This window comes from Leishmania panamensis (assembly GCF_000755165.1).
Source record: "Leishmania panamensis strain MHOM/PA/94/PSC-1 chromosome 33 sequence".
Taxonomy (NCBI): Eukaryota; Euglenozoa; class Kinetoplastea; order Trypanosomatida; family Trypanosomatidae; genus Leishmania; species Leishmania panamensis.
The window spans coordinates 509,286-519,147 of record NC_025880.1 but is presented as its reverse complement, the minus strand read 5'-3'; the positions used below and the strand labels follow the sequence as shown (position 1 = coordinate 519,147).

General features: G+C 55.9%; 3 protein-coding genes across 3 annotated transcripts; all 3 read right to left on the bottom strand.

Annotated features, from left to right (window-relative positions):
* Nucleotides 1-892: 892 nt before the first annotated feature.
* On the bottom strand, nucleotides 893-2,119 carry MPK11 (mitogen activated protein kinase, putative; the record flags this gene model as incomplete). The annotated part of the gene is made up of 1 exon (XM_010703936.1): nucleotides 893-2,119. One exon carries the CDS (start codon nucleotides 2,117-2,119, stop codon nucleotides 893-895), a length of 1,227 nt encoding a protein of 408 aa, XP_010702238.1.
* Nucleotides 2,120-3,813: 1,694 nt separating this feature from the next.
* Nucleotides 3,814-5,091, bottom strand: LPMP_331450 (hypothetical protein; the record flags this gene model as incomplete). Its single annotated transcript, XM_010703935.1, has 1 exon — nucleotides 3,814-5,091. One exon carries the CDS (start codon nucleotides 5,089-5,091, stop codon nucleotides 3,814-3,816), a length of 1,278 nt encoding a protein of 425 aa, XP_010702237.1.
* Nucleotides 5,092-5,755: 664 nt separating this feature from the next.
* On the bottom strand, nucleotides 5,756-7,474 carry LPMP_331440 (hypothetical protein; the record flags this gene model as incomplete). Its single annotated transcript, XM_010703934.1, has 1 exon — nucleotides 5,756-7,474. One exon carries the CDS (start codon nucleotides 7,472-7,474, stop codon nucleotides 5,756-5,758), a length of 1,719 nt encoding a protein of 572 aa, XP_010702236.1.
* Between the last annotated feature and the right edge of the window lie 2,388 nt (nucleotides 7,475-9,862).

Genomic DNA, 9,862 nt, shown 5'->3' with positions numbered 1-9,862 from the left:
AAATGCGCGACGGTGCCACATAACCTTCCTTTACTCCCCGCGCTCTCATGGACTGCGCGTGCGTGCGTGAGGTGGAGGGGGTGAGTTGACGTAGGAGCAATCCGAGCTGTGTTTTGGACTTTCCTTCAACCTCTTTTTCATGATCGCTCTCCCTTGGTGGAGTACACACCTTCATCAGCGGCGAGAGAAAAACAAATAAAGACATTGTGAAACACGTTTACACCATTTCATTATGCTTTAAGGCAAAAGAGAGAGACTAAGAATCCGAAGCTAAAAGAGAAGACAGAAAGCGCAAAGTGGCTCGATGATGATGATGGTGAGAGAGGGGGTGGGATGGATGGGGAGACAACGGTACTCACAAATGAAAACAGCAGCACCAAGAAAAAAAAAACACACACACAACGAACTGTAACTCTATTTACTAAATGCGGCCCTAATGACAGAGGTAGGTGATGCCTTCGAGTGTCTTCGCCTTCTGTGTGTGCGTGTGATATGCCCCTTCCCTATCTCAGAGCCTTCTGCGCCTCCAGCCTATGTTTCGCTTCGCCTTGCTCCTTTTGTGGGTGTGACTGTATGCTCGAGTATGTCACGGAGTGGAAATGAGGACAAGGAGAGCTGGAGCTAGCACGATTCAGCACTGCAGAGAGAACAAGAGGGGGGTGGTGGTGGAGGGAGAGGCTCAGTGAGGAGAAGGACGCTCAAGACGACGCAAACATGGTTACAGTATTATTATGCGAGACGTGGTTGCATGTTTTCCTTCCCCTCCCCCCTCTTGCTTTGGCGACTTTACCTCTGCTCTGGGACATACACTGCGTCACCGCTCACTCTCTCTCACCCCCCCTATTTCTGCGGCACGTCCTTCTCTGTGCTGTGCACATATAGATTAGTCGTTTTACGCCTGATCACGGTCAAAGTTGCCGTCCGTCGTGCTCTCAGGGATGTCCTTCTCAATCGTCTGCTGCGCCGAGCGGCCCTCGCCCTCTGTCGCCACGCTCGGTGCGGGCATACTGATGGAGTTGAAGGTATTGTTCATGCTCGTTGTCTGCATCGAGGACTGGTGCGCCTTGTGAAACTTGACGCTCTCCTCGTAGATGGCGCGCTTCACATCCAGTACTGTCTTCTGCTTCTGCTCGTCAAAGTGGAAGGGGGTGTAGGTGATGCTATCGTCAGCGTCGTCGTGCAGCTGATCCAAGAACGGGTGACGCATCGCTTGCAGCACCGTGATTCGCTGCTTCGGGTTGAAGACCAGCATGCGGCGCAGCAGATCGAGCGCCTCGACAGATGCATTTGGGTAGCGCTGGCGCCAGTCAGGCCGCGGACGGTACCCCTTCTTCTTGAGGTACTTCTGCGCAGCAGCCGAGCCTACGGAGCTGATGTCCTCGTCGGATGGCGTACCGATCAGATCGACTATCTTGTCCAACTGGTTCACGCGGTCTTTCCCCTGGAAGAGCGGACGAGAGCCGAGTAGCTCGCCAAGGATGCAGCCGATACCCCACACATCAATCTGCACTGAGTAGTCCTTGCCCTCCATCACCAACTCCGGCGCACGATACCAGCGCATCGTCACGTAGTCCGTCATGTACTCGCCTTGATCGTTTTCCTCCTTCGCCAGGCCAAAGTCACAAATCTTCAAATCGCAGTTCGTGTTGACCAAAATGTTTGCCGGCGTAATATCACGGTGGATGACACCGGCGCTGTGAATGATGTGTAGCGCGCGCAGGACCTGATAGATGAAGAACTGAATGTGAGCCTCCGTCAGCTCCTGGCCACTGCGCAGCACCTGCTTCAGGTCGGTTTCCATAATGTCCATTACGATGTAGAAGTGCTCAAAGTTCTCTGGGTCCTCAGGGGTGAGGATGTTGCGCAGGCCAATTATGTTGTCGTCATTAAAGTGCGCCAATAGCTTGATCTCGCGCAGAATGCGCTTCGCCAAAACAACCTCATCAAAGATCTCCTTGTTGACGCGCTTAATGGCGACAAGGCAGTTGTCGCTTTTGATGTCACGCGCGCGGATCACAATACCATAGGAGCCGGCACCAATGATGCGCTCCAGACGGTAGCGGTCGTCCAGCCGGCAGACCTCCGCCTGTAGCTCTGCGAGTGACTTGGTAGCCGGCATATTTGCTTTGTGCTCTACACTGCAATGTCTGACTCCGTGTCCCTTCAGAGCTCAGCTACGCCCAAAGAGGATGTGGGAGGAGGTGCAGGGGGAGGTAGTAAAAAGTGGGTCAACGGTGCGCGTGCACACGCCCACTGAACACAGGCCAGTCAGCGAACTCACGGCGCGGCTGTGATGGGGGAGAGCGCCAAAAGCGGGGGGAGAACAGGCAAAGAAGTCAACAAGTCGAGGAATCGATCGAGGGAGACTGAAGGTGGCACGTAGGCAAGCAAATAAGTCTACAACTCTGGGTGTGCAGATTTATGGAGGGGTGGACGATGGGGTGCAGTGCGTCAACGTGAGCCTGTGAGTGTGTGTATACTGAGCAAGTGAGAAGATAAATGACAAAAAAGGGCAACGCGGAGTCTTCCTTCAGCGCTGGAGGTGGGAGAAGGAGGAGGAAAAGGGGAAGGGAGCTCACGTATGCTCGTCAGTGTTCATGTAAGCATGCGTAACGCCGCCACGAGAGAGACAAGGAGAGCACAACACCGCCAAAAAACAAAAACAAAAACAAAAAAAAACACACCGACACCACACGGACGCAGGGATTGCGAGAGTGTAGCACAAACCCCCCAATAAAAGCACAAGAAAGGGAGAGGGGAAACAAGATGGGGGACCTGTCAGTGATGCTGAAGAAAAAATGGCGCTATTGATGTCTCGGCGAAGACACCGTCCCTTCCTGCAGGTTTGTATGTGTGAAGTGAGGGAAGCTTTGCGTGTGTACAGGAGAAAGAAAAGTGTACAGAAGCGGGGGTGGTAGGGCGCGTGGCAGTGGTAGGTGGGCAGGTTGTGTGTGTGTGTTAGGGAGGGATGAAGGGAGGGAGGGGGTCGGTACTTGTTACAGATGAAACCAATAGTCCTCAGGTAGGCGATGGATGGCGTCGAAGAGTGAGGGGGGGGGGGAGGAGAGGAAGGGCGGACGTGCTTACACGTTGTACCCGTTCTTCTTCTCTTCCCTTCCTGCAACTACTTCTTTGCTTTCTATACCAACAGTTTACGGGCTGTAGTGATGCTGATGAAGCGGTGGTGGTATTGGTGGCTGGGACGCGGTGAGGAGATGAGTGCGGGGTCAAGGCAATTCCTATGGTGGTGAATGTTTGATCGTTGTAATCGTTCTCGATAATGCTCTCCCAGGGAAGGGAGAGAGGGAGGGTGCCAGTCAAACAGTACGGCGGAGACAGAAACAGAGAGAGAGAGTAGTAGTAGACAGAAGGCGGGTTTTTCTTTGAGAATCAAAAGATACAAGAGCAAGATGTAGCACATCGAGAGAGCTTGCTGTGTAGCGGCGACGGAGTGGTGTTGGCGGTGGCTGGCGATTGCGACGCCAACGAGGTACGCGCAGGCCGAAAGCGCCGCCTTCATCTCCTCTTTCCGGGTACACATTGTTCCTCTTTGTTTCCTCCCTTATATCAGTGTGCTTTGTATCTCTTACAAGTCAGTTACGTTCAGCGAATGACGCGGCCCCAATCCAGTGTACGGACGGCAGGCGCATGTACATCCACAGGCCACCGTCCGCCACCATCACATCGAAAAATACGCATTGGTGCTTTCCGTGTGCGTGTGTGTGTGTGTACTCCATACAGCAGTACGTGACGTACAACATGAGCTGCCATATAGAGAGCGCGACGCTTGCGTTTTTCCTCGTTGAGAGTGCTCTAATCTGAGTCGCTTGAGGTGTCTAGCGGGACGCGACGGACGGTGCTCGTCCGGGACGACGGCGGCAGCGTCACGGGGACTCTGTCTGGGCTGACGCTCTTCTGGTGCAATGTCTTTGTTGCTGGCTGTGATTGGGAGGAGGCTCGTGGCGCGGCTGTCGAGACTGCAGTGTCAGAAGAAATTGATTTGGTCTTCTTCTCCGAGGGGGAGTGGCGCCTCTTGGAAGTGGCGCTTGTGCGCGTCTCCTCTTCTGTATGCGCAACCTCAGGAGCGGGGTACTGCGACACCGCGGACTGGGTACTGTACAACTGCGCCAGCGACGGTGCGCCTTCCTCGTCGTCGTAGCTGTCGGTGCTGCTAAGACTGCGGCGCATTGGCTGAGGCGGCACCCCTAATACCTCTGCTTTGCTGCGGAGTGGGCCACGATTGCTGTGGTGGCCGATCTCGGCAGACGTTGGCGGCTTTATCACCGGAGAGGTGCGCGAGGAAGTGTGCGACTGGGAGCTTTTGTATGCCTCCATCAGCGGGGCATCATCAGTGTCCGCCGCCCCAACTCTCGCATTCGTAGTGGGAGACAACTTTTGCCGGCGCTGCTGCTGCTGCTGCTGCTGCGCCCGTGCTGCGTCGTCGTCCTGGCGCTTCCGCTTCTTGCTGAACTGATCTGATTCCGCTACAGTAGGAGGCCGTGGAGCCTCGTCCCCGTGGACCTGCTCCGCTATGGACAACTCGAGCATCGCTTTGCGCTCCTTCTTGGACAAGCTGTCTTTCTGGACAGGCGGCATGGCTGGTGGAGCTATGGGTGCTGTCGCAGCGGCGTCACATGGCAAGCTGGGCTGCTTGGCGGGCTGCTGATGCTGATGCTGATGCTGAGCAGACATTTGCTGCGGCTGCGGCTGCTGTCGAGAATTCACGGGAGCCGCAGACTTTTTCGCTCTGTTGGTGCTGCCATCAGTGCTGCTTTGATGACCATTGCTTGCAGCCGAGGAGGATTCTGCACCAACGGGTGGCACAGCTGCTGACGCCGCAGCGCCGCGGCGGGTCTCGCGAACAAGAACCACAGTGTACCGTTGTCCAGGAGTGACAACGATTGAGCCCTCGGCATCAATGGGCAGAAGCAAGTGACCTGACTGTACCTCTCGAAGACCCATCACAGATGTGGAGGAACGGTTGTTGTTGCTATTGCTGCTGCAGCTCCCGAAAGCGCACAGCGGGTTGAAGGTGTTGTGCACCTCCGATGGCAACCGGATGGCGAACTCATCCACGTAAATGACGGACATGGCGTGTGCGGAGAGAGGTGAGGAAGACGACGACGACGACGACCAGTGAGAGGCAGAGATGTGTGGACAAGAGGGGTCCCACGCTGTAATATGCACGGCTGCAGCACATCACGTCCCATACAGTCAAACACAAACTCAACCACCACAGCGGACGTACCGGTTGAGAAGGAATGCCAAAGGGTGGGGCATGGGCAAGGAAAAGGGTGTGATTGAGAGCAGGAGTGAAAACCATGAGGGAGAGAAGTGCAGCACCAGCAGTGCCGAGGTTGAGAGAGAAGTAGCACCACTGCATGTCGGTGTGGCCGCATTAGACGGCGATGACGCACAAAAGATATATGTCTCTCTCTCTTTCTCTCTCTCTCTCTATATATAGGGTAGCGAGAGGCAGCTGGTTACCTCTCCGGCCGTTTTATACGCCTACAAAGAGGGGCACTGTAACACAGCAGAGAGGATGCACACCTATTGGCCTTTTCTCCTGCCGCGGGTGCTTGTTCGTTTTCTCTTTCTCTGTCTCTGCCTAGCAGCTGGGGAGGGGGGATTGACGAAATGGCCAAGAAATCACTCACATGCAACTCGCATGACTACGAGATGCAACCCCTCAGGGTACGCGCAGGGAGGAGTACGACAAGCCGCGTGTGCTTAGAGTGTACACTAGGCTTGCACCTCAAGCTTCTTGCTCGCCGTCTGCAGCGTTACGCAGTACCCACGTAGCTGCTACACGCGAGCCTCCTTTCACCACCGTCACAAGAGACTCTAGATAATTTGCGGTAGACTGACGAAAGGTCCCGGTGATGCGACGGCCATTTTGATACACGGCACTTGACTCGTGTGGCGCCATTGCTGGCCGCACATAGGAAAAGCTGGGTGTTAGGATGGACACCAACCCCAGGTGGGCCGGCTCGATCAAACATCGCGTGTCGACTGCCCTACACCACGCCGCATTCCCCGAGGGCCGTGGCAGCGTCGCTGCCCAGCCCTCCACTCCTCCTGCTGGCCCAGCCAAACGAGCCTCCAGTTGCTGCGCCGTCAGAAAACCACGACTGCTGCCATGACAACCGTTTGTGAAAACCACGGTGGAGTACAGCACGTGCTGGGGGTGTGGAGACATCGGAGCAGCAGCTGCGGTGGAAGATGGTGCCGTCAGAAGGGTGCTATCTGAGGCAGCGTAGCCAAGTCGCGGCAACAGCACTGTCCGCAACTGCCGGTGCAGTTCCTCGGCAAACCACTGGCCTGTGTGCGTGGCGCTGTGGTTGCCCAGGCTGGGGTGCAGCCAGAGGGCATCGAGGCCGTCGAGGAGGAGCAGGCGCTGCCGCTGCAGCCGCCAGGTGCACTGTGGAAGGCTGCCACAAGTGAGGGGAAAGGATGGGGAAGAAGGCATCGTAGTGCCTGGAGAGCGGTGCTGCTTCTGCCCTCGCATTGCTGTGGTCAAAGAACTGCGAGCCAACTGCGATGGCAAGAGTTGCTGCTGCAGCGCTACACGAGGCACAGGAGGAGCGGCAGAGTAGGTTGTATTTGTGAAGACTCTGCTGGTGGATGGCACTGATGCTGCACCACCACCGAGGCACTCGAGGAAGGCCAGAAGCTCATTGGGGGAGTGAACCACACGAAAGTGAATGTGCTGCTCGGCATAGTCTCTGTGCTGCTGCTGGTGCGAGGATGAATACCCGTGCACCGGACCGGTAACAATGGATTCCACTTGCCTATCTAGGGTTGAAGAGGAATCAAAGGGTGCAACTAGTTCCTTCAGCCAACTCCGCACATCGGGTGACAGCAGTGAGGGCGACGGCGGGGATGCTGTGAGACTGTGTGTCTTGCTGTCTGCACCGGCACCGCGCACCAGGCACACATACAGGTCCCATTCCTCCATCGCAGTAATGGGTGAGGGACTAGCTGAGTTTGCACAGATGTGGGCGTCCTCCGCCTCACTATCCACGTCCTCATCATCCTTCGCTGCATGTGCCTCATTATCCGTCTTACGCGTGAACAACGTCGCCTCCACTGCCCTCTTCGACACCCGCTCCAACTCGTCATGGTACCACTGCCGGTACGCCGTCATGCGCCGCACATAGGCCGCACCGACACGCCGAAGCAGCCATGACTTGCCGGATAGGGGTGGCCCGTAGAGCTCGTGAAGACCACCGACAGGGAGGCCACCAATAGTCGACTCGACGCCGCTCCTGTCGTCGCTGCCAGACACACCTTCACACACACCGGCCACACTGAGGAGAGAATCGAGCCCAGGAAGAGAGGTGGAGAGGTGCTGCCACGGGGAAAATGCACCGTAGACATCTTGCAGCGGCGCCGCAGACTGCCGCAGGCGTAGTACTCGTGCCCGCGCCGTTGAGTCAGACATAGTTTCCCACGAGGCGGTTGTGCTCTGCATACGCATTCACCCAAAGCGCGTGACTGCGTGTACACTGGTCGAGTGAAGTCGGTAAAGCGAGAAGGGCTCTACGCACAAACCCAAACGTACCCGGTGCGGCATACCGTGTGTCCGTATAGGGACAGGCACCTTTTTGCGGCTTGTAAGGGTGCACGAGATTTCGAGCGGAGGTGGTGCGTGTGTATTGCCAGAATAAAGAACACACATGGGGAGAAGGAGCGAGAAAGGGGGGGGGGGCTGAGTAAAGTGAGAGAAGGACGCAAGATACGGACATGTGCTTGGGAGGAGGGAAGCGTCCAGCAGAGCGGCCGTAGGATGCACGCTTGTACGCCAGAGAGAAGAACAGGTAGAAGAGGCGAAGAGGGAAGACGGGGAGCGCCAGCACCCGCCGCGCAGTGTTTCTTTTTTTTTTTTGCGTCTCGAACAGGAAGAGAGGCGCATGCGCTGTTCCCCCGCAGTGACTTGACTGTTGCTGACGCACCGTTGCGCTGCAGCAGTCCAAGTACCACCTTTTCGAGCGAGTTACCGAGGAAGTTGAGTAGCTGGACAGGAATCTGTAAAAGCAGAATAAACGTATTGTGTAGACTACATAAACTCCCTTAAACGCAACACACATCCACCTTGATACTGTGCACGCACGCGCAAGAGAGAAAGTGCGCCAACCGCCTGAGAAGCGTCCGGGATATCAGTGTCGGGAGGTCAGTGTCAAAAGAAAAAAGAACGGCTGAAATACTAAACAGGGGTGGGAGATCAGCACATGTGACATCCTGACGTGAGCTCCATGCAGTGTACAGTGAAGTGGCGCATGACAAGCATCATTGCAGCTGAAGAGCGGCGGAGGTGAACAAAGAATAAGAACAAATAGGAAGGGAGACATCGAAGTCAACGCATCACGTGTACACACAGACGTTCACACGTAACCACGCTGCCCATTTTTCAATCGATCCTCTTCTCTTTGTTTCCATTTAAGTTTTTTTTTATTTGCGAAGAGCGCCACCTCGACCTCTGACTCGGTCGTACGCCTCGAATGCAAGGCGTGCCACCACGTAGGCGCTTAGGGAGGGGTAGGGCCATACTTGATACGCAATTTGCCAGTCCAACTGCCCAAAGAGGCCGCCACCGAGCAAGACGGCGGCCAAGACAAAGCAGCGGGTCAGCTGCGCAGCCTCGACGGACGCGTATCCACGAACAGAAAGCTCATTATCGGCTTTTTTTACAGTGAGCACGTCTTCCATGCGTACATCTACACCGCAGCGCTCATTCACCGCTGGCTCAAGGCGTGCATCATGTGATGGCACTGAGAATGGGGTGGTGAAGAGGTCCACCGCTGTGCTCATGATCGGTTGCTTCTGACGATCACGCTGCAGCGAGGTAGCGAGAAGCGCGGCCCACGCCGAAATTGTGAGGGGCCATGTTAGGGCGATGACAAGTGCGGAGACAAGTGTTATGCCCGCTCGCGACATGGGCAGCACTGGCGCGCCCAGTAGAAAGAAGACAACAAACCAGGCGACCGTATCTTGAAAGACGCGCACGGGAGCGCTTCTGGCTGCACACCATAGGTGCTGCAGTTGTTGGTGGACAGATAGCATGTCGGATGGATGCAATTGTGAGATGAGAGTACTAGTCGGGGGGGGGGGGGGAGGGCGGCGGGGACAGCACGAGGGACCAGATGGGGCTTCGTTTTCCCGGTATGTGTCAGGGTGTGTCTTAGTGTGCACGTGCGTCCCGTGCCTGTGTAAGACGTGCGGACTTTGGAAAGAAATGAGGACAAGTCGGGGGGAGGGGGAGGGAGGGTGAAGAGTAGAAGCGAAAAAAACCTTTTCAGGAGAGCATGCTGAGAGGAGGGAGGGGGCTGAATGGCCCACGTCAGAGTCACGACACACTTCCAAGCGACCGAGAGTCATCGCAATGGCAAGCACGTACCCACGCGCGCGCGCACGCAGATGACTCGCACTTGAGTGCAAAAAAAAAAAGCAAAAGCAAGCAGGAAATGACTGATTAGAGTTTGGGTTCTGGAAGGAGGGAATCACGAAGCTGCGTTTAAGGGTAGGTGAGAAGCGGGACATCCAGTGAAGGCAGCATTATAGCGAAAGGGTGATCGCACGACAAAGAGAGAGGCAGTACAGACGTACTCAACCCATATCGGCAGTTCCGTAAAAAAAAAAAAGCGACTTCTCCAAGAGCACCAGTACACGACAAAGTTAAAGCTAGCCGTACCGCAGACCTCGTAGGGCCCTGCAGTGGCAGGGAGCAGCTGCGTTCATCGGCCTCTTTTTGTGTGACCTGCCTCGGGTGACGGGGCCGACACACACACACACAAACACACAAACACACAAACACACACACACACACACACACACACACACACACACACACACACACGAACGG